This window comes from Kogia breviceps, chromosome 4 (genome assembly GCF_026419965.1).
Source record: "Kogia breviceps isolate mKogBre1 chromosome 4, mKogBre1 haplotype 1, whole genome shotgun sequence".
In the NCBI taxonomy this organism is placed as follows: Eukaryota; Metazoa; Chordata; class Mammalia; order Artiodactyla; family Physeteridae; genus Kogia; species Kogia breviceps.
The window spans coordinates 52,308,651-52,333,257 of NC_081313.1; the positions used below are offsets into that span (position 1 = coordinate 52,308,651).

General features: G+C 39.5%; 1 protein-coding gene across 3 annotated transcripts in view; it reads left to right on the plus strand.

Moving 5' to 3' along the window:
* Positions 1-9,291, plus strand: part of SREK1 (splicing regulatory glutamic acid and lysine rich protein 1) — a 56,392-nt gene extending 47,101 nt beyond the window's left edge. For all 3 annotated transcript variants that reach the window (XM_059062273.2, XM_067031052.1, XM_059062279.2), the window contains 2 exons: positions 4,271-4,415; positions 5,502-9,291. In XM_059062273.2, coding sequence (XP_058918256.1) covers positions 4,271-4,415; positions 5,502-5,651 — 295 coding nt within the window. In that variant the 3' untranslated portion in view covers positions 5,652-9,291. The remainder of the gene's footprint in view (positions 1-4,270; positions 4,416-5,501) is intronic.
* Positions 9,292-24,607: the final 15,316 nt, after the last annotated feature.

The window sequence follows — 24,607 nt, forward strand, 5'->3', positions numbered from 1 at the left end:
AAAAAAAAGGCAAGGGGAGAGGTCTTGGCTGTGGAGGGTGGGGCCTAAGCAAAAGTGAGGTTTGGGTGGTGGGTGGGACCAATGATCGGGACCTCCAGGGCTGCAAGAGGCCCTGGGAGCTGTGGGGAGCTGGGGTTTAGGCTCAAGGAACAGAAGGGGCCCAGGAATGCCCCCCACCCCTGGTCTCAGAGGGCAGGGAACCTCACCTGGGAGCCCAGCAGGCTTCCTGGGCTCTAGTGGGCAGGGCAAACACCCTCCTCTCCTTTCCCTCTCCTCCAGTCTGGGAGGGCCCCTCCTGCCTGCCTCTCCTTATGTCCCCAGCCTCCCTCCTATGCCCCCAAGGACCCATGCGTCCTGGAGGGGGCTTTGGAGGACGAGATCAGTCTGGGAGCTCAGTAGGCTCCCCGGGCCTGAGTGGGCATGGTAGTTGCCCGCTGCTCCCAGAGGGCTCCTCCTCAATGCCTCTCCTGATCTCCCAGCCTCCCTCCTGTGCCCCCAGGACCCACACAGCTTGGAGGGGGCTTTGGAGGGGAGGCACCAGCCTGGGAGCTCTGCAGGCTCTGCGGCCTGAGTGGGCAAGGCAATCGCCCTCCATTCCTCTTCTGCTCTTTCTGGAGGGTCCCTCCCCGCTGACTCTCCTCATCTCCCCAGCCTCAGGGGTGCCGATCCTGTCTGCCCTCCTCTTCTCCTCCCCCCTCAGTCCCCCTACATCCTACCGGTTCACTTTGGGGTTCCTCCTGTCTCCTTGGGCATCAGAGTCCCCCACTAGTGGCTGGCAGGCACCCTCTTGAGTTATTTTTTAAATTGAGAAGTAGTTTATGTAAAATAAAATTCACGCTTTGTGCATTTCAGTGATTTTTAGTAATTTTCATTGCATTTTTCTTAAGAGTTCACAGTTTTGTGCAACTATCACTGCTACTTAGTTCCAGAACATTTTTTGTCACTTTGAAAGCAAGCCTGTACCTATTAGCAGTTACTCCCCATGGCTCCTTATAGCTACTAATCTACTTACTGTTTCTGTGGATTTGCCTGTTATGGACATTTCATATAGAGTCATATAATATGTGTGGCCTTTTTTAAAAAAAATATTTATTTATTTATTTGGTTGTACTAGGTCTTAGTTGTGGGAGGTGGGCTCCTTAATTGCAGCTCCAGGGTTCCTTAGTTGCAGCTCACCAGCTCCTTAGTTGTGGCATGCGAACTCTTAGTTGCAGCATGCATGTGGGATCTAGTTCCCTGACCAGAGATCGAACCCGGGCCCCCTGCATTGGGAGCATGGAGTCTTATCCACTGTGCCACCAGGGAAGTCCCTGTGCGGTCTTTTGTATCTGACTTCTTTGACTAAATGTAACATTTTCAAGGTTCATGCATATTGTAGCATTAATCAGTACTTCATTTCTTTTTAGGGGTGAGTAATATTCCACTATGGATAAAACCAGGATTTGTTGTTTAACCATTCATTAGTTGATGGACATTTAGTATTGTTTCCATTTTTTTTGCTGTTATAAATAATGCTGCTGTGAACATTTGTGTACATGTTTTGATGTAGACACGTTTTTGTTTCTATACCTAGGAGTTGTAATTGCTGAGTCATACAGTAATCCTCTCTTTATCTTCTTGAGAAACTGCCAAACTGTTTTCCGAAGTGGTTGCACTATTCCATATTCCCATTGGCAATGTATAAGTGTTCTAATTTCTCCACGTGCTCACTGACACTTGTTATTGTCTGTCTCTGATTATAGCCATTCTAGTGAGTGTGTAATGGTATCTTATTAAGGTTTTGATTTGCATTTCTCTAATGATTAGTGATGTTGGGCATCTTTTCATGTGCTTATTTACCATTTGTGTATCAACTTTGGAGAAATGTCTATTCTAGTCTTTTGCCCATTTTGAATTAGATAATTCGGTTTTTTGTTAAGTTGTAGTTCTTTATATTCTGGTTGTTAATCCATTACCAGATAATATGATTTCCATGTATTTTTCTCCTATACTATGGGTTGTGTTTTCACTTTCTTTGAGTAAGTATCCTTTGATGCACAAAAGTTTTTAATTTTGATGAATTCAGATTTATGTTTTTTTCCTTTCATTGCTTTTTGCTGTCATATCCTAGAAATCATTGCCAAAACCAGTGTCGTGAAGATTTTCCCCTGTGTTTTCTTCTAAGGGTTTTATAGTTTTCGTTTATATATTTAGGTCTTTGATCTATTATGAGATAATTTTTACATATGGTGAAAGGTAAGAGTCTAAAACTTCATTCTTTATCATGCGGATGTCCAGTTTTCCTAGCACCATTTGTTGAAAAGCTTGTCCTTTCCCTGTCGAATGGGTCTTGGCACCCTTATCAAAAATCATTTGACCATACATGTGACTATATATTTCTGTCTTTTCCATTGGTCTGTAAGTCTCTCCTTATGCCAGTACTACACTGTTTTGATTACTGTAGTTTTGTAGTAAGTTTTAAAACCAGAGATTGTGTGTCTTCCAATTTTCTTGTTATTTTAAAGATTGTTTTGGCTATTTGATGTCCCTGGAGATCCTATGATTTTTAGGATGGGTTTTGCTTTTTCTGCCAACAGTGCCAATGGGATTTAGATAGGGATTGCATTGAATTTGTAGCTCACTTTAGATACTATTGTTATCTTAACTCTAAGCCTTCTGATCCAAGAACATGGGATGTTTTTCCATTTATTTATGTCTTTATTTCTTTTCAGCAGTTTTTTTGCCTTTTTAGTTAAATTTATTCCTAAGATTCTCATTCTTTTTTTAAAAAAAAAAAAAATTTATTTATTTATTTTTGGCTGCTTTGGGTCTTCGTTGCCGCATGTGGGCTTTCTCTAGTTGTGGAGAGCTGGGGGTACTCTTTGTTGTGGTGTGCGAGCTTTTCATTGCGGTGGCTTCTCCTGTTGTGGAGCATGGGTTCTAGAGCTCAGGCTCAGTAGTTGTGGTGCACGGGCTTAGTTGCTCCGCGGCATGTGGGATCTTTTCAGACCAGGGCTCAAACCCGTGTCCCCTGCATTGGCAGGCGGATTCTTAACCACTGCCACCAGGAAGGTCCCAAGAATCTCATTCGTTTTGATGTAGTTGTTTCTTTGGCTTTAAGAGTTGTGTATAAAGATACACATACATAATGTTGCAAATGTATTTTTCTTTGTCATTTTATTTTGAATATGCTAGTAGTGGTTTTTGTTTTGTTGATTTTTTTGCTTTGCAAAAGTTTATGTAGGCATACTAATGAATCTTTTATCATAACTGGAATTTTATTTATGGCTAAAAAAAAATCTTTCCCTTCACTCAAGTTAGAAAGAAATTTATTCATGTTTTCTTCTAGTACTTGTATTGATTCATGTAAAAAATTTAAGTCTCTAATCTGTTTGGATTTATTTATTTATGTGAATGAGATATGGACCCAGTTTTGTCTCTTTCCAAATAATAATCCAGTTGTCCCCAAGTCTTTTATTTATAAAAGACGAACTTTGCCCCAGTGATTTGAGATGTCACCCCTTTGTTTTATTGAATTTTCATAGGTACTTGGGTCTTTTTCCTAAGTGTTTTTATTTGTTCCCCTGATCTTTGTGTTTATTTTAAAAATATTAAGACAGAAAAGTTTAGAATTCCATATTAAGGCTAATTGTTTTGAATAGAAGGTGTCTGTTATGCTTCTGATATGAAATGCATCATTTTTTCCCTCTAATTTTAAGGATATGTAAGTTTTACAAATGGAACTTGTTCATTCCATCTTCTGCTTAATGTTTGCTCTTGAAATGGTGGGTGGGACTTTTTTGTAATTGTGAATGAGAGGGGAGGGCACATGGCATAATTGGCTATTTGAAGTTCCATGTTTTTCTAGAAGTCATTCAGCCTTACCTGAGAGCCATGCATGATTCTCTATCGTTTTTATTCTTTTCTGCTTATTCATTTTTTACTTTGAAAAGATGGGTAAAAAAATATTATATATTTGGTTTTGTTTTATCCTGATTACAGTAGATAAATAAACCTTAAATGTTTCAAAACTAAGAAATTGGTAATACAGAATTATGTTTTATGTGAACACTTGGTGGCCTCTGCGTTAATGACTTGTGTGTCTTAAAAAAATTAACTGGGTGTGGGGTGGAGTTAGGTGGGCTACAGGACTCATTTATGTTATTTGGTCCACCAGGTTACTGATACGCTTGTTTACAGTGCATTAATGTTAGGTAAAAATATTTTGTCAACAATATAGTGGGTGTTTACTTTTTTAGAAGTTAATGACATATTATTAATATTCTTATAGCAGAAATAAGAAGGATAAAAAGAGAGAAAAAGAAAGGGACCACATCAGTGAAAGAAGAGAGAGAGAACGTTCAGCCTCTACAAGAAAGAGTTCTAATGACAGAGATGGGAAGGAAAAGGTGGAGAAGAACAGTACTTCACTTAAAGTAAGCAAGTCGTTCAGTGTTTACGGTTTGAATAATTAATGTTTGAGATTGTTCTTCTTTATTCCATAGAGGTAATTTTATACTACCAGTGCCTTGTATGTTTTTGGTACTATCTGTTAAATTGGTAGTTTTTTAACCTAATTTTTGAAGATAAGAACTAAATAATGTAATGTTTACTAGTGTAAACAATTGCATTCCTTATTTTAGAGAATCACAGAATGGCATACAATAAAAATTTTAACTATGTACTGGAATATTTTTACTTGTTGCCGTTTTCCTCACTATATGTGTTTTAGCAAGTTTGACAGGTGATGTTATCATTGCTTTTGTAATATATACCAAAGTTAGGTTTGTTGAATTAGAATAATTAATGGAAAACCAAATTCCACCAGGTAAGGGTTTTTGTTTTGTTTTCCTTCATTTTTTTGATAAAATATTTTAAGTACTTGTGAATTAGGTTAATTCCCTTATTTTACTGGTAAGTATATTTGTGTTTGGAAATCAGTTATGAGTTCTGAAGCTTTTATCTTACAGTTTTTATTCCCATACTGATAGAGGTTTATCATCATTGTCAGTAACATTGATAATATCTCCTCAGCACTTAATACATTCCAGGCACTGTTCCATATGTTCTCATTTAATTCTCTGTTAAGTTGAGAGCTGAATTTGGACTGTTCTTAAACAGTCTTTGGTAGGAGGAATAGTGATTTCCTTTTCTACATTCCCTTGTTTTTGCTTCTTTGGTATCCAGATTACAAATCTATCGTGGCATCTATGGGAACTATTTTACTTTCAGCAGATCAGTTCCACCTTTCAAGTCAGTCAGCAACGTTTGTTGAATTCTTCCCTAGAGTTTCTATTTACCTATTTTGTTCTAACTTAATCTCCATAGATTGTCCTATCTTTTATTAGAAGTACAAAGGACATATTGATACATGTTTGTATATACTATTTATATGAAAATGTAATGGGAGATAATACCCAGTTTGAGTGATTCACAAAAGATAAAGTTTTAGCCAGAGCTAGATGTAATAGCTGGTAACTCTTGAGAAAAATATTAAATGTATGCCTAAATATTCATTGTAGGAGAAGGAGCACAATAAAGAACCAGATTCAAGTGTGGGAAAAGAAGTAGATGACAAGGATGCACCAAGGACTGAGGAAAACAAAGTACAGCAAAATGGGAGTTGTCAACCAAATGAAGAAAACCTCTCTACCAAAACAGAAGCAGTATAGGACCTACAAATGCACCTCTAAACCCACGCTGGAATAGAATCCAAAGCTTTTAATTCTCTCAACAAGATGTTAAACAGTGAAGAAATCCAGTAGAGCATAAAGATATGAGCTAACAGCTTTTTTAGTTGTTAGGTGACTTTGTGGCCATCTTGTTACTGAGTAAGAAAATAAAGCATGGACATCGTGAAAATAACAGGTGTTACCCAAACTCCTCATCTTCTAAAAGCTGTGCATATCCATGGTGGCTGACACACTTGTCATGTGGTTTGTTAAGTGTTTGCCAAGAACCATTAAAATAAATGGGACATTAAAGATCGAAATTTGTACTATCCATTAAAGACTGGAGATAAACATTGGAGGCTCTTTTAAAAAAATGCTAGTAACTGATTTTGTATTGTTTTACTTTTTTTTAAAATTTCAATATATTACAGATTGATGATGTGCTTGAAATTGGTGCAAATATATACACACCCTTGTAAGTGCGGAGTATGTAAGAAGTTTTAACATTGACTTCACAGGATTTACAGTGATTGTGTTAAATTCTCACTATTGTGTTTTCTTTTGCTCACTGTTTAGGACAGCAGTTTTTCTTTAAAATAGTTTTACATATTAAAGTTGCTTTAAATAAGTGGATTAAAAACCAACTGACAATGCATGCTACTGTTCTTTTTCAAAAGGAAGAACAACTGTGTTGAATACTAATAATATATTAGTATTCAGTGTTCAGAATCATTGGGTCTCCCCACAAAGTAAGCATTTCTTTTTGAACTCTCTTGACATTTCCAAGCTTATGAACAGTATCGCAGTGTGTGTTGTCAGTTGTAGTTGGCAAAGGTGCCATTTATAAAAAGAAACCTGGGTTTTCAAAATGGGCTATGGGAGCACAAGCTGAAGCTTTAGTGCCTTCTACAACGTGGTATACTGTTTTCTAGAATTTTATATGGACTAGTCATTCTCAATTCATATGGAATTTAGATGGATATTCCATTCCCTCCCATAGAGAAGTGTGAAAGTGGTATGTCAGAAGAGCTTCTTACTTCGTTCACCTAATATGAGAGGGAAGTCTGTTTTCAAGAATGACTTTAGAGCTTAAAACAGCAATGCAGTTTTGGGACCATCAGTTTCATACTGTGATAATTGAAAATGAAGCAGCATGTTCTTATTTTACTTAAAGCAAAACCCTTTAGTTGTCTATATTAGATGGCCTTAATTATTACCTCTCAATCACCTTCTCATAAATGATGTGCAGAAATTGTACTTAAAGGAGAACATATGAGTTTGTCTTATGTGTAAGGATATGTTTACTTAAGCTTAAAATATAGGTCATCCGACATTGTTAGGCACACTTTTTGCAGAAAGTATGCAAGTAGTAAAATGACAACATTGCTAATATTTTCCCCCAGACCACAACTCATAGTTTCAGAACTCTTTTCATTGTTGTATTTCCAAAAGTTATACCTTTTACTTAGCATGTTATTAAAAAAATCAAGTATAATTAGTTTAATGCAGTCTAATACAATCAAATTACTCAGTTGCCTTACCTCATGGGAAGAGTTTCTTATAGATTTAAAAAGCTGAGTAGCACATCAGTTACTTGGTTTCAACTTGAGTTTTCTTTTAATGTTAATACTATTGAAATTTAAGTATTTGGTGGAGAATGGAAAGAATTGCCCTTATTGCAAGTAATGAAGCCTGGTTTGATTATGAAGCTGCTTAATTACTCCTCATGTGTTCAGAATTACTGTGTTTTTTTGTTTTTGTTTTTTCCTTTTTTTCCACTGTGTACATTAAAATTTTTGAAAATGCTTTACTATGTAAAGTATAGATGGTCATTTTAATCATTCAACCACATACGGTTGGCTGGTAAACAGCTTATTTTGATATAAGAATGCTTGGGTGTATATGGAAAGATTGTGAAGGAGTGTGTGTGTCTTGCATCAAAGCTTCTTATTTATGATATGTAAGTAGAATAGAGCAAATGTTGTTTGAACCTTTGTTATTTGTAGTACTGTTTCTCTAATAAAGCTAAGTATTTTAGAGGAAAGTATTTGTTCATGCATTTCAAAACAGCATCTTAGGTTTATCCTGTTCTTGTTTTAGCTGGCATAGAAATTGTTTTGATATGGAGAGTGCATGTTTGTGTGGTGTCTAAAGCCATCATTTAAAGTTTGAGTATTTTCTTGTACTCTGGACTCTATTAAATGATTTTATGTTAGTAATTAACATAGTTATTTGGTTCCTGCTGCCAGTTATTTTTCTTGATGAGGTTTATTCATCTTTAAAATAACCATACTAATCTTGACAGATACTGATTTATAAAAATTGGACATGAATAGGAATACAAGAAGTCTGGAGAAAGTGAAATCATTTTCTTAAACAGGCTTATGGAAGCAAAGCTTTCTAGGGTCTAGAGGTACTGGAGTGAAGGAGGGAGTGTGTGAGTTTGTGTGTGTGTTGTGTGTAAGAGAGAGAGAGAGATCTTTTTCTCTTTGTTCACTTTTAAGAGCTGATATGTTTTCATTTATTTTTTTCTTGTAAGGTATTTTAAAATTTCTTTAAAACTGTCTTTTTCATCCCAGGTAGATATTGTCAGGAAAACTTGAGGTAAGGCCAAGAAGACAGCCATTTTACACTTAATACCTTCTGTAAATTATCTTTTTCTTCTTGATTATATAGTGAGTACATTCTGTTCCTTAAATTGTAGTTGCTATTCATCATTCTAGACAAATTCTCTTGGTCCTCTTGTTCTTGCTTTTCAGCAGTGTGCACTTAATTGGTAATAAAAGATGGTCCTTCATAAGCTAGCCAGTTTCATGTGAGGAAACAAGTATAAAACCCTTAACTTCCACAGCTATCTCATTATTTTCCATTGAATTTAATTAACTTGTAGTTACGAACACACTAGTCAGCTTGTGATTTTTCTGTTTAGAATCTTTTTTTCCAAGGGGTTCAGTATATGCTATGTTGATCTTCAGAAGTATCATAGAAACTTAAATTTTGACATGCCTCAATTAAAAGTAAAAACTGGCATTTAGAATCAATTTTTTTTTTGTCAAAATAATTTCTTTTGTGGTATTAGTCATCTTCAGGATGCTCATTCATTCCTATATATAGGTTGCTACCTTTGAAATTAAAAAAAAAAAAAACTTGAGCCAAATCTGGTCTCAACTGAAGATATTCAAATTTAAGGATTATAATATATACTAATGGCTTTTAAAAGTTTTTTAAAAACCTATTTGGAATAGTATGATTTGATTTAAATCTTTAGTAGTTGAATTAGCAGTTAAAATGAATTCTTTTTGAGGGATGCATCTATAACATTTCAGTGGGACATTTCTTATATTTTCATTGAAAGATAGTATCTGGTTTTAACTGGGTAAGTTATGAAGTAGAGCTGTTTCCACAAAGTAATTTTGTTCCTTATGTGTTTTAAATATATTTTTTAAAAATTTCACTACCTATATACTTAGATGTTCTCATGTTTATTTACTAATGTAATAGTCATTTAAAATTAAATTGTTTATTTTCAAATTTCAGAAGTTAGTGCTCTCAAAGGGCTAAATGATATTTCTGGAAGCAGGAGTCGAGTATAAATGTAATAAAATAATCTTTTAAAATAAAATTCACTTCCCTACTTAAACTTGGGTTTGTGGGTGAATTTGTTTTTCTTAAATACACTTTTATTGGTGATTCTGCCAAAGAGTGGTACATTATTTTAAAAATAAAAGCTAAAGCTGAAGCTAGGTTGGATTTAGTAACTAATAACTAGATTTCTTTCTATTCCATTTAAGGTACTTTTATAGTTTCTAGCAATTAATTTATTATAATTGTTAGTTTATATATAATACATTTCTTAACATACTGTTCTTAAAAGCAGATTTTTAGCCTGTTGCCTGATTTTTAAATTTACTTTGTATCTGGCTAACATTTTAATTTTGAGAATTGCCAACTTTTGTAAAACTTCACAAATTTTACCATTAAGATTTATTTTCCAAGGATTGGAGTAGAATAATAGTTCTTTCCATTCTTGATTGACTTTTATTTGCTAGATAGATAATTTCTTTATATGTAAGTTCAAACTCATGAAATTCATGCTGAATTAGAGTTGAAGAGATTGAGTTCCACCAGTTTAAGGTTACTGGTAGGCAAAACACTGTTAGGAAACATGCTACAGAATTCTCTGATTTCCACAGAAGGTTCCATTTGGGTATACTGTGTAGTTGTATAGGTAGTTCAATTTAATAGTTAAATATTACTCTCCTTCATCTTAATTAGGTTAATACAGTAGTACTATTCTTTACATAATGCTATGGATTATCAAGGGAAGGGTTCAAAATGTAAACAAAAAGGTGCTGCATAGGTGGTGTATATTATGTGAGTAGGACTACTTCCATATGGTACTAGTGAACATTTATCAGATGCTGCTGCTATTGTGTTGCTATATTTTTAATAAAATGAAAATCTTAAAATCTTTCCCCTGTTGAGTAGTAATTTCACCAAGTTCTAAGACATGTATTTGCATATTTACAGCTTATTTTTATAACTGAAAGGTTTGGTAACAGCCTCTTTAGCGTTCAAAATTACCACCAAAATAGAGATTTTTGATCATTGGGCATACTTCATGTTGTGTGGCAATAACTGTAGTCAGAGCTTTGCATCTCCAACATTTTATAGTGTTCCAGTAAGTGATAGCAGCTCTTTGAATCTCCCTTTTGTTTTCAGAATCAACTTCTTACTATGGTATTTGCACAGTGAAAATTGCCACTACTTGTCTTTTAACAGCAAGTGGAATGCCTTCTCCGGTATATCCAAAGTATAACTCTCCATTTGGTGAATGAGCTGTGTACTTGGGGTGGTCATTTAAGTGAGACAGCCTATTCGAAGTGCCTCTTTAAAAAAAAAAAAAAAAACATTGGCTATCAGATATGTAAATTTAGACCCCTGTATGACCTGGTGGTTTAGCTGGTGCAGAGATGGTGAGGCTGTACACACTGATTTCTCTGTGTAGGCCCTCTGTTTTAGCTGCCTTCTATGGTTAAACCATGAGCCATTTTGGTTTCCAGATGTGTTGAACTACATGGGGTGAGGATGAGTTGGGGGTGAGAGAGGAGAGATCCTTGCCAGTAATGAGTTTGAACTTCTCCAGGTGTGACCTCCACAGGACTTCCTAAAGGAATGCCAGATTGGAGTAGCAGCCACATTTGACAGTAGACTTCCAGACAAAATGTCTTTTAATGTTGTATTATTTTTGTTATGAATGATTTCTAAATAGTAATTAAGGAGTATAATTAGAGTACATTTAGTTTTTATAATGATGATTTTCTTACCTTGGGAAAAATAAGATTCACTGAAAAATAGTCTCTTAAAAAGTATACCACTCTGTTTAAGGTAGTAATAGCCACAGTATGAAAATCAGAGGTGGTAAGTGGAATCAGTTATATAAGCATGACTTCTAGTACTGTTTTTCCTTCTACTGAGTTCCAGTCCTTCTGATTAGTGTAGCACCTGACACAAAGAACTCACTGATTATTAGCTATTACCAGCACCATTTATCCTGTTCCAAACAAAACATTCAATTTACAATACCAGGTCTATGCCTCTGCTCCTTATTGTTTTTCATCAGAACTGACATCTTTTCAGGCCTTTTTCCAAATTCTATTCAACATAAATTTGTTACTTGATTAAATTCCTTTCAATTGGTCTGTAATTTTGGAAATGTCTTTCTGGTTTTAGTATACAGGTCATGCTGGCCTGAGAGAATGAGTTGGACATTGTTCCCTCTTGAATCTTCTGAAGAAATTTGTGTCATGTTCACTGTTTCTTTCATAAATATTAGGTAGAATTCCCCAAGAAAACTAACCTGAGCCTGGAATTTCCTTTTCACGATACAAATTCAACATTAAAAATAGATTTAGGGCTATTATTCTTGAGTGAGTTTTGGTGTTCTTTGTCTTCTAAGGAATTTGTCCATTTTATCTAAGTTGTTGAGTTTGTCAGCATAAAGTTGTTTATGACATTCTCTTATTTCAATATATGTGAGATCTATACTGATAGCCTCTCTCATTCCTAATATTGTTAATGTCTTTCTCTTTTTATCCTGATGAGTTTGGCTAGAGATTTATCAGCTTTATTTTCTCCAGTAGTCAGATTTATTCATCAGATTTTCTCTTTTTTTCTGCTTTTTATTTCACTGATTTCTACTCATTATTTCTTTCTTCTGCTTGTTTCCACTTAGTTTGCTCTTTTTTTTTTCTTCTTAGTTTAAAGTGTGAGCAGGCATCACTGACTTGAGACCTTTTTTTTTTAACCATTTAAAAATTGAAGTACAGTTAATTTACAATGCACTAGTTTCAGACATACAACAGAGTGATTCATTTAATATATATAAACATATATCTTCTGTTTTAGATTCTTTTCCATTTAGGTTATTACAAGATATTGAGAGACCGTCTTTCCTAATAGAGATATTTTAGTGCTATAAATTTCCCTCTAAGCATTGCTTTTGCTGCATTCCAACAAATGTTGATACATTGTATCTTCATTTTCATTCAGTTGAAGACACTTCATGATTTTCCATTTGGCATTGTCTTTGATCCACAGGTTATTTTAAATGTGTTACTTTCTATCCAAATATTTGGGAATTTCCAAGATCTTTGTCATTGATTTCTAACAATTCCATTGTGGTTAGGAAATAGTTCGTATGGTTTGATTCCTTTTAAATTGTCTAAAACTTGCTTTATGGCCCACAAATGATACAGCTTCATAAATGTTCCATGTGCACTTGAGAAGAATGTATCTTCTGGCAGTTGTTTGGTGAACATCTATAATGTCAATTAGGTCATGTTTGTTGATGGGGCTGTTCAAGTCTTCTATATTCTTACTGATTTTCTGTCTGCCATTGCCTGTCATCACTCATTATCTGTCAATTAATTAGTAAGAGGTCTTGGAATCCTCAACTAGATTGTGGATTTGTTTATTTCTCATTTCAGTTCTATCTGTCTCATGTATTTTGAAGCTGTTATTAGGCTCATAAATGGGGTTGTTATGTTCTCATATTGACCTTTTCATCATTATTAATATTACTTTTTATTCCTGGTAATATTCTTTGCTTTGAAATATTTTTCTTATATTAATGCTAGCAGTCTAGTTTAAAAATTTTTTTAAAAACCCATTAGCATGGTGTTATCTTTCTTCATCCTTTCACTGTTTTTATATTTAAAGGGTACTTCTTGTGGGCCTCATGTAGTTTGGTCTTCCTTTTTTAAAATCCAGTCTGACAATCTTCGCTTTAGTTGGGAGTGTTTAGACCAGTTACATAGAATGTGGTTATGGATTTCTTTGGGTTTAAATCTGTCATCTTGCTGTTTATCCTCTATTTATCTCCTCTGTTTTTGTTTGTATTTTCCTTTTGATATGCCTTCTTTTGGACTCAGTACTGATTATTCCATTTCATCATCTCTGTTGGCTTATTAGCTATAATTCTTTAATTTTTGAGTGGCTTTAGGGTTTACTCTGTATTTTCATTTATCACTGTATGTGTAAGTTAATATACCATTTCATGTATAGTATAAGAACTTTGCAATAATATTCTTTCATTTTCCCACTCTCAGGTTTGTGCTGTTTTTGTCATGCATTTTACTTAAAATGTGTCAAAGTGTCCACAATATGGTGTAATTTTTTTTTCTTTAAACAGTCAATTTTAAAGAGATTTTTAAAAAGAAGAAAAAAGTCTCTTCTGTTTCCCCACAGATTTACAATTTATGGTGCTTTTCATTCATTTGTGTATATTCATATTTTAAAAAATTTTTTGGCTGCATTGGGTCTTTGTTGCTGCATGTGGGCTTTGTCTAGTTGTGGTGAGCAGGGGCTACTCTTTGTTGTGATGCCTGGGCTTCTCATCGCAGTGGCTTCTCTTGTGGAGCACAGGCTCTGTGTGTGTGTGGGCTTCAGTAGTTGCAGCACACAGGCTCAGTAGTTGTGGCCTGTGGTCTTAGTTGCTCTGCGGCATGTGGGATCTTCCTGGATCAGGGATCGAACCCATGTCCCTTGCATTGGCAGGTGGATTCTTAACCACTGTACCACCAGGGAAGTCCTCATATTTCTACTTGATACTATTTTCATTCTGACTGAAGACATCCTTTAACATTTCTAATAGTTCAGGACTGTCAGTGATGGAACCTTTCACCTTTTCCATGCTGAATTTTATTTCAACTTAATATTTTAAAGATATTTTTGCTGGATATAGACTTCTACTTGACGTGTTTTTTGTTGTTTTTTTTCCCAGTGCTTTAAAAATGTGGCTCCACTGTCCTTTGGTTTACTTTGTTTCCATTAAGATGCCTGCTATCATTCTGATCATTGTTCCTCTATACAGAATGCAGACTTTCTCTTGTGGCCACTTTCAAGATTTTCTCTTCATTCACTGGTTTTAATCCATTTGATTATAATGTGTCTTGGTGTTGTTTTATTTTTGTTTTATGTGCTTCTGTTTCCTTGAGCTTCTTGGGCCTGTGTATTTTGAGTTTCTTTTAAATTTGGAAAATTTCCAACCATTATTTCTTCAAATATGTTTTCTTTCTCTTTGACGCTTGATAGTCTTCAATTACATTTATATTGCCACTTGGAGTCCTACTGCTCACTGACTGATGCTGTGTTCGTTTTTTCAGCTTTCTTCTTTGTTTCACGTTGGATAGTTCTATTGCTATATCTGAGTTTATTAATATTTTCTTCTGTAGAATCTAATCTGTTCATCTTATCCAGTGTATCATTTTTAAAAAGGTCTAAGGTGTTTTGCAACTCTAGTTCAATTTGTCATTTTTGTATCCTCCATGTCTCTATTTTACATGTTAAAATGTAAATAATTCAAGCATATAAAATATAACTTGTGAATTTTACCTTTTTTTGGTTCTGAATGTTTTTAGTTCTGAATATCCTATTGATATTCTTTAGCTTTGTTCTGAGAAGCTTTTAAGTTACTTGGGAACTGTTTGGAAGGATCAGATTAGCCATTTATCTAGGGCTGATATTACCCTACTACTGAATTGATACTCTTCTGTGTACCTGATGCTCTATGAAATATGCTCTACTCCAACCCCCATCCTGGCCCATGGGAACACCAACAGTTTCCAGTCTGTTTAAGCTTTGGGGGTTTTCCCCTTTGATCCTTTCTGGTGTTTATTCCTGAGCCTCGGGTAGTTTCTTCCCATGCATATGCTGACCATTACTCAACTGAAGACACAAACATCCCAGTGTGCAGATCTTCAGAGCTTTTTCGCTGTGCAGCTCTTTAATCCATACTCTGCTCTTGTGATCTGTGGCTATCTTGTCCTCAGTGGGCTCCCAGCATCTCCTCAACTCAGACCACTGGGTTCTGCCTTGGTTTCCCCTTCTTTTGCTTCAGCCTGTAGACTTCCCCCAGGCAGTAAGCTGGGGGCAATCACAGGGCTCACCTCATTTGTTGATCAGAGATCACTGGCCTGATCTGATTGTTGTCTGATGTCCAATATCTGAAATGTCACAAATATTCACAAGCTGAATCTGTGTTGCATACCCTTATGTTTGTTGTCCTAACTTCAAGCTCCTACTAATTACATGGTGTGAGAGCAAGCTAATATCAGAAATTTGAACAGAGGTTAAACGAAGATACACCCTAGTCAGGAGAATATGATTATGGGACAAATCACAAAACTAACAATTTAAACTAAATATCTTAATTAAACCACAGCTAGCAACTTAGATTGCTGTCAGGTGTAGAGTAGGGTAATATAAGGACAACTAGAATTTGGAAATTATTTAGCTAGTCGGTTGCTCCCTGGGTCCATGGGCATGTAGGCTATTCGTCAGTTCTTAAAAGTAGTGATGATAAACAGTAATAAATTAATAACAATAATAAAAGTATTCTCTTTGTTTTCTCTGAAATAAGAAAGGAATCTGGCATCTTTTCAAAGAAAATATGAAATCCAGGGAGGTGGGAGCAGGGCAGCTGTGAGCCTCTGGTGCCCTTTGTGAGGGTTAAGAAAAGATGCTTCCTCTGGGTGATGCAACTGCATGGCTGCTTGGCTTGGCAGATGGAGTTCAGTTTGAAGTTCAGGCTCCCTTGTCTCCTGGACTGGGCATCTTTGTGCAATAAACACACTACACAGTTGTCTGTGGGGCTACGGTAGCAGGAGGCGGCTTCAATAATCTGCCCCCTCCAGCCCCAGCCTCTGACCAGCCTGTTTGGCACAGGGAGGGACTGAGAGATGAGTGAGATGTTTATTGGCTTAAAAAAGGATGAAAGCCTAACCATGAAATGCTGAGCCAATATACACATGCTGCAGAGGAAGAAGAATAAAATATCTCTGGACAAGGCTATTTTAGAGCTTGGAAGGATTTTGGAAATGATTTAGTTCTTGCCTTCCTGCTCTTTAACAGTTGAAGAATCCCAGGGTTCAAAGGGGAAGTGAGTAGCCCCAGGTCTCACCACTACTAAGTAACAGAGTCTGAACAAGGCTTGAATGCTGTGATTCCAGGCTGTGTTCCTTCCATGACCCACTGCCCGACCATGAGCAATTTCCTTTCAATATTTAACTACCATTTTTATAAATTAAAATTTGGATAGATTTTTTCCTTCCAGTGCTGACAATCATCTTGAAAATACCAATAAAAAGATGACTTCTATTATTCAATAATTACAGGACTTCCAAGCATCATCATTTATAGTACTTGAAAAAATACAATTTTCATTTCCATGGAATCATGGCTTCTGGCAGTAATAATTTCATTACTCTTGATGAACCAACCAAGACATCCGCATTAATGTAATTTGTGTTCAAAGATGTCCTAAAAGGCCGATGTAACTTCATTATCAGTACATGACTTTAAAAAGTATTTTATCTAGGAAAACAAATAATGAGCACATCTTCTAACATTAATATGATTTTCTTTTCTTCCAGGTCAGGCGGCAAAAGTTTAATGAGCAATTTAATTGCTTGATGAATCAAATATGTCTCATTTTTGGCTCCAAGGGTTGGGATAACATTGATTCAGATGAACTCTTAGAGTTTTGGTTAGGGTATTTTACCTTCAAGGAATAAAACCTGCCTTAGAACTCATCTCCAGGTCCTCCAAATCCTATATTGTACCTAACTTCACTCTGTTATTAATGACTTATCATAATATCCACAAACTTTAGAGCTAGATTTCATTTTAGAAATTATTTATTATCATATTCTCATTTTACTCAAGTGGCGGATAACAGGGCTGCTATAACAAAGTACCACAAACGGGTGGCTTAAAACAATAGAAATTCATTCTCTCACAGTTCTGGAGGCTAGAAGTCTGAAATCAAGGGTTTGGCAGGGCTGTGCTCTCTGAAATCTCTGCGGAGAATCTGTTCCATGCCTAACTTTTAGCTTCTGGTGCTGCTGGCAATCTTTGGTGTTCCTTGCCTCATAGGTATCTGTCAGTCTCTGCCTCCATTGTCCCATGACATTAGCCCTGTATGTATCCCTGTGTCTCTCCTATTTTTTTTTAACTTTTTATTTTATATTGGAACATAGTTGATTAACAGCATTGTGATAGTTTCAGGTGTACAGCAAAGTGATTCAGTTATACATGTAACTATTCTTTTTCAAATTCTTTTCCCATTTAACTTGTTACACAATACTGAGCAGAGTTCCCTGTTTTACTACAGTAGGTCCTTGTTGGTTATCTATTTTAAATGTAGCAGTGTGTACGTGTCAATCCCAAACTCCCTAACTATCCCTTCCCCCCCCTTCCCCCCTGGTGACCATAAGTTCATTTTCTAAGTCTGTGAGTCTGTTTCTGTTTTGTGAATAAGTTTATTTGTATCATTTCTTTTTAGATTCCACATATAAGCAATATCATACGATAGTTCTCTATCTCTGACTTACTTCACTCCTATTCTTACAAGGACATCAGTTATACTGGATTAAGGGCCCTTCCTATTCCAGTATGACCTCATCATAGCTAATTACATCTGCAACAACCCTATTTCTAACTGAGGTCATGTTCACAGGTACCAGGGGTTAGGACTTGAATATATCTTTTTGGGGACACAATTCTACCCACCACAACATGCAGCCCTACTACTTCTATGAACACCAAAACACTTGAGGCAGTCATTAATTACCCCACCATGTGGGGAAGTTTTTTGAGTTAGGTGAAAGTGGGGTGCAGGGAATCATCATTTACACAAACCATTCTTTCTTTTCTTTATTTTATTTTTTAATTTTTGGCTGTGCTGGGTCTTCGTTGTTGCACGCGGGCTTTCTCTAGTTGCGGCGAGTGGGGGCTGCTTTCCATTGCGGTGCGCGGGCTTCTCATTGCAGTGGCTTGACTCATTGTGGAGCACAGGCTCTAGGCACGCAGGCTTTAGTAGTTGCGGCACACGGGCTCAGTAGTTGTGGCTCGCGGGCTCTAGAGCACAGGCTCAGAAGTTGTGGCACATGAGCTTAGTTGCTCTGCGGCATGTGGCATCTTCCCGGACTGGGGATCGAACCCGTGTCCCCTGCATCGGCAGGCGGATTCTCAACCACTGTGCCACCGGGGAAGCCCTACACAAACCATTCTTGTCCTCTCAGAGCTTATAGTCTCATGGCAAAACTGATGATAAGCAAGTCAACTGGTAAGTATTCATTAGAAAAAATGACTATGTGTAGAACACGCTTTACATAGTATGGTCAGAGGAGGCCTTTCTGAGGTTGTGATATTTATACTGAGACGTGAAGGATGACACTGAGCCAGGCATGGGAAAGATAAGGAGAAGGATGTTCCAGGTGGAGGGAATAGCAAATACTCCAAGTTCAGAAAGAGCTCAACACTTAACCAGGGACTGAAGGGAAAAAGAGGGGAAGGTGATAGAAGATGAAATCAAAGAGGTGGCAGGAGCCATGACCTGATGAGTTATAAGTGGCTGCCAAACTTGTTTGACTGCAACCCTACAGTTAAGAAATATGGGTCCAGAGATGCATATATACACACCTGGATGGAGAAAACAGAAAATAGTGGGCAGTAGTTAGGTTTCAGTTACAGTTTGGAGGTACCATCTCAAGATGCTAAGGTATCATGTGTGGGAGGGTGAGGGAATGATGCTCAGCATTTTGGCTTGAGCAGTTGGGTTAAAGGCAGTGCCAGTAAGTGCAGTGGTGAAGCCTGGGGAAGGAAAAGGATTGTGATGGAGTGGGAGGGGCTGAAGAGAGACAGTTTAGTGTTTGACATGTTCAATTTCAGACACCTATAAGTCATGCACGTGGATGTGTTTCCTAGTGGATATGTCTCTAAAGCTCAGAGACAAGAGGGGGCAGGGTAACCTGAGACGAAGTGAGAGAGTGGCATGGACATATATACACTACAAAATGTAAAATAGATAGCTAGTGGGAAGCAGCCACATAGCACAGGGAGATCAGCTCTGTGCTTTGTGTCCACCTAGAGGGGTGGGATAGGGAGGGTGGGAGGGAGACACAAGAGGGAGGGGATATGGGGATACATGTATACACAGTGCTGATTCACTTTGTTATACAGCAGAAACTAAAACAACAATAAAGCAATTATACTCCAATAAAGATGTTAAAAAAATTAAAAAAAAAAAAGCTGCTAAATGCAAGCCAATATCTTCCTTTGGGAACAGCCATCAAAGGCAATTCTGAATATCCTGGACTCTAGCCTTATTTGCTTCAAGTACCTGATGGAGCCATATGATCTTTGCATATTTATTTAAAAACCAACAGTAATACAGTAGATCACAGTCATTGTTCCTGTTTGGCAGGTCTCCACTGAGTTAGCATTAGAGAGGGAAGTGCATGTAATAACTGAGTCCTTGCTTGGGTATTTAACAAAACTCCAATCCACTGGGTCAGAAGAGGGGCTGTAGGAGGAAGGAGGTGGGAATGTGATTTTAACACACTTCCCTGGTGATTCTTATGCACATTAGAATTTGAGAACAATTTCTGTATGCTAGAAAGAGAGTTGTTATTCATATTAGGTCACCAAAACCAGAATTTACTCAATCGCCCGTTACTGCTAAGTGCGGCTGACGCACGGAGCGCGTTCTAGGTGAAGCAGATCTTACTGAGGAAAAGGGCTGCCTCTGCTCTTTCAACTCTGAGTCTTTCAATCATGAGTTTCTAAAATATTTTTTTGAATCATGAGAAATTGGCACAAATAAATTTCAGGGTATAGTAAAATATAGAAAGAAGATATCATAATAACAAATTCCATTTTCGACCTAAAAACAGAGCTTATTTAAGAGAAGTCTGTTCATAAAGTAGTTTTTTGAAATGTGTGAATTAGCCATTAAGGGTTTTGTTTTGTGAAGGCAGACTCGTGTGTGTGTGTGTGTGTGTGTGTGTGTGTGTGTGTGTGTGTGTGTGTGTATTTTGCAAAGGTTTTCTAGAAGACAGGCAATCCTGCCTCCTCCCGAGCCACCAATGTTTCCCTCTGGCTCCCTGCCACCTCCTCAGGGCTGTCCTCCGCAGCCGCGGTGGCTGAACATGTTGGGGACGGCACCACCCTAGGGGGTGTCACTCACAGGCCAATCAGCAATCTTCTGGCAGAGGGCAGGAAGGTGTCTTGAGGAAGGGTGCCATTTTCTGGGTCTCGTGAAGGGTCTGTATGGGCCGGCGGTGCCGCCCGATGGACCTCTGCCACCAGAGCCTCAGAGCCACTTCCCTGCAACGACAGCCTTGGTCTCGGTGAAGCAGGAACTCAGAGAAACTTCTTTATTGGGGTTTGGCAGGCTCTCTGCGGGGACTTGGCTCAAATCCCCAGTCTGTGTGTACCCCCTGCTTTCTGGTGACTTCAGTGAACCTCTGACCTTCCTCCTCAAGGTTGCCTGGAATCAGCTTCTCCGCCTAAGTGTGCAGCCTCAGTTTGGCCCTGTACTAGCCAATTCACTAGCCTTGTCCTTGTCCCTATTTTGTTCAAGAAAGTCCAATTAGGGGGCTTCCCTGGTGGCGCAGTGGTTGAGAATCCGCCTGCCGATGCAGGGGACGCGGGTTCGTGCCCCGGTCCGGGAAGATCCCACATGCCGCGGAGCGGCTGGGCCCGTGAGCCATGGCCGCTGAGCCTGCGCGTCCGGAGCCTGTGCTCCGCAACGGGAGAGGCCACGACAGTGAGAGGCCCGCTTACCGCAAAAAAAAAAAAAAAAAAAAGTCCAGTTACACTCATGGTTTTGTGAGTTCAGAAATGCTACTGAAGGTCTAAGGAGTGGGGATTCCCTGGCGGTCCAGTGGTTAGAACTCGGTACTTTCATTGCCGGGACACGGGTTCAATCACTGGTTGGGGAACTAAGATCCCACAAACTGTGTGGCACGGCCCCCCAAAAAGGTCGAAGGAGTTATAGTTCCACACACTGGTACCACGACCGTTTAGTACCACACTGGTTTCCCCTCCCCTCTGGCTCCACTGTAGCCCAGAAGTCCACGATCCTGACATTTGACCCTTCCTCTGCTGCAGTATGTAGACCACTACTCTACCTCACGAGTACACTTCTGTTAGCCCTACCTTCCTTAGTCAACCTTGACGCTCCGGTGAATAAAAATATTTTAAAAATAAATGTGTATTTTAAATTGTGGTTTCATTACTTCCTTTTGAATAGGTAATACATTCATATGTTTCAAAATTCAAAGGTGACAAAAGCATACAGGTTCCCTCCTCAGAGGCAAACAGTGTAATTAGCTTCTTATGTATCCTTCCAGAGATATTTTATTTATATGCAAGTAAATTAATTTGCATTCATTTTCTCCCCTTTTAATATAATTAGTAGCTTACCATACACAGAGCTCTGAACTTTGCTTTTTTCACTGAATATTAGAGTGAAACATTTCTCTACCCCATTTCTGTCATGGCCTGAAGGGGAAGGGATATTTCTCACGTAGAGAAAGCATCCAAGCTGCTGGGTGGACACCAGGAGTGGCTGGGTGAGCGGAGCTGTGCCGCAGGTCAGGATGGGTGTGGAGATTCTAAAATTCAAGAGGACTGGCTTGGTTTTCAGAAAGTTCCAAGGAGAAGGTGGGACTTGGCTGGGGTCTTAAAGGAACTGGGGAGAGGTAAGCCTTTCATTGTCTTCCTCCCAGCCCCCAGGTGATGGAGGCCAGATGATGGAGACCTGCGGGAAGGGAAGAACTTTCATCTTCCCAAGGAGCAGACCCAGCCACTTTTCAGGCATTCAGATTCAGGCATTCTCTGGTGAGCTCTGGGTTGGGGCACTTTACATATTTTAGGACTTCAAACCCTTCCTTTCTGGGTTTGAAAAATAAAGGTGGGTGGAGAGACAAGGTATTGCAGGGGTAAGTGGCTAGTGTAAACTAGGGCAGCAGGGGCTGCTTCTGGAATTTTCTGCATTTCTCCTGAGGTTCTCTAACCCAAAGTATCTCCTAGAAATCCAGCTTGCAGGCCCGGGATAACTGAGCAGCTGGTCCCATCTAAGATCTCTTCAGAAGACTTTAAGCCAGTGAGGTCAAAATCACAGCGATTATCATTTAAATAAAAGGAAGCCGGGATCCTTTGCTTTTTCCATGCTGAATAGCTCTGAGACCCAGCCTGCGTTCTGCGTGTGCATAGTGCCTGTGTGTGTGCGTGTGTGTGTGTGTGTGTGTGTGTGTGTGTGTGTGTGTCCCCGTGCTCAAGGGCTTTTCTGAGGCAGAGCGCAGTTCATGAGCTGAGACTGAGCTGAGCTATCCAAATTGGTCTCAGCTGACGGCCCGTGTTAGCGGAGGCCGCACTCCCGCTATCCGTCTTGTTATTTTTTTCATTTTCTCTCCGAATTCATTTCTTGAGCTTGGGGGCCTCAGAAATAACCAGCTTTTAAAATGACTGACTGTGCTCTCAGGCTCTGCGGAGCCCAGCCTCCCCGGCTTTGTGCTCCAGCCTAAGTGGCCCGCAGCAGGAAGGGAGCCTCAGGTGGGAGAGGAGGGCCAGCAGGGGGAGGAGAGAGGCGTGGGCGCTGCTCACACATCATGGCTGCCTCCTAAAGCGTTCCTGAGCCATTTCCAGCCGGCCCTTGGGCTTGAAATTGCGGAGCGATGCCCTGTTGGTGACGGCCACCGCCCTTGCTCTGGACCGTGGCCCTGGCCCCTGCTGGGACCCGCTAGTCTCTCAGGCAGGCCTGGCCTCGCAGAGGATCCATCTTCCTTAAGATCTTGCCTCCAATCAGAGCTCATGCTGAGAGAGTCGCAAGAAGGCACAGGTGACCGCAGGGTGTGGTGGCAGCGTGTGGATGGATGCGGAGGGCTTGGGCCCGGGGCTGGGAGGATGCAAGGATGGGAAGCAGGGAAGTGGTTGATGCTGGAGCCCTCCTGGCCAAGATGTCTGGGCCGGTCCTGACGGGTGGCTGGCTTGCCCTCTGAGACAGGATATAAGGGTGGTGGCACAAAGCCACCTGGCAGAGTGCTGAGGCCGGGCGTGGAGCTCAGGGACAGGGCATGTCAGTATGTATTTCCTTGGTGGGGCCTGAGAACCTACCTCCTGGCTGTGTTCTTGAGAGAACCGGGCACCTCCCTTCACCCAGGCGACCGGAGTGCGCTGGCCAGCAGGAGGTGGGCATGTTCAGGACGCTGCCACCATTGGCCTCTTTAGTATCAACGGGGATGATAGAATCTCCGGGTGGCAGCCACAAAGTGGAGGTAATTAACCTAAGAGAAGGGGAGAGAAGCCAGTGCTGCTTTATAATGATAGAACTTCAGATGTGACCTTAAGAAAGCTCTCCTGCCGCTACAGCCCACCATCCAGTGGCAGCTCAGACCAGAACCCTTAGCCAGTAGCCCTGACCCAATACTGCCACTTCCTGCTCTGTTTGCGACTGTTCCTCACGGAGGTGAGAAACCTCCGACCCTCACAGGTACTGCCTTGGTTCAGGCCCTGCAGCGGTTCTGTGCAGGTTATTCCAGGAGCCTCCTGTCTCTCTCCTCCCACTAACTTTTGCCTACAGTGAACTTTCTGAACTCAAAGCTGCTCATGCCACTTTCCCAGCATCAAATCTTTCAGTGGCGGGTTTCCCTGGTGGCACAGTGGTTGAGAGTCCGCCTGCCGATGCAGGGGACACGGGTTCGTGCCCTGGTCCGGGAAGATCCCACATGCCGCGGAGCGGCTGGGCCCGTGAGCCATGGCCGCTGAGCCTGCGCGTCCGGAGCCTGTGCTCCGCAACGGGAGGGGCTGCAACAGTGAGAGGCCCGCAAACCGCAAAAAAAAAAAAACCAAAAAAAAAAAAAATCTTTCAGTGGCTTCCTATCACCCTCCAAGCAAAGGCTGGGGTGTGGCATATAAGTGGGGGCCTCAGTTGGCTCTGCTCCCTGCGCTTCAGCCATCCAGACCCACCGGGCTGCTGTTGGCCTCATACATCTGTCTGCCCTGTGCCCGCAGCCTTGAATGTATCTTCCTTCTCTGTCTCTTTGGTCTGATCAAAACTCACTCTTCTTTTAAGTCTCAGCTTGAGGAACATCTTCTCAATGAAATGTTCCTAAGGCCCCAGAGAGAACTAACTAGCCACTTCCCTTTTGTGCCCCCACTGTACCCAGCTCATCCCCCTACCATAGTGAACTTGCTGTGTCCCAAGTCACCGGACCAAGGTACGAAAAGTTACAGTTCCTTTCCTTTACTGTGCATGTATTTGTAATGCATGTGCAATGTATATAAAATGCATATGTATAATTTCATTACAAAGGTAAAACTATCTTATACAACATCAAAATGTTCAACGTATAAAGTGAAAGTCTCTCTCTCCTCTTGTAAACCACTCTTGATAGTGTGGAGGCATCCTTCTAGATCTTATTCCATATACATGCAAAGTTCATGTAATTATCCTCCGGAGCCCCCATCTGCTGGATTGGGAAAAGCTCATTCCACGTCCCACCTCTTCTCCAATGTTAAGCTTTGTGAGTCTGATGGTGTCACAGGCTTGCAGAGGAAACACTGAAGCCTGATTGTTTTTCTAGGGCCCCTGTCCTCTGTTGCTGGTT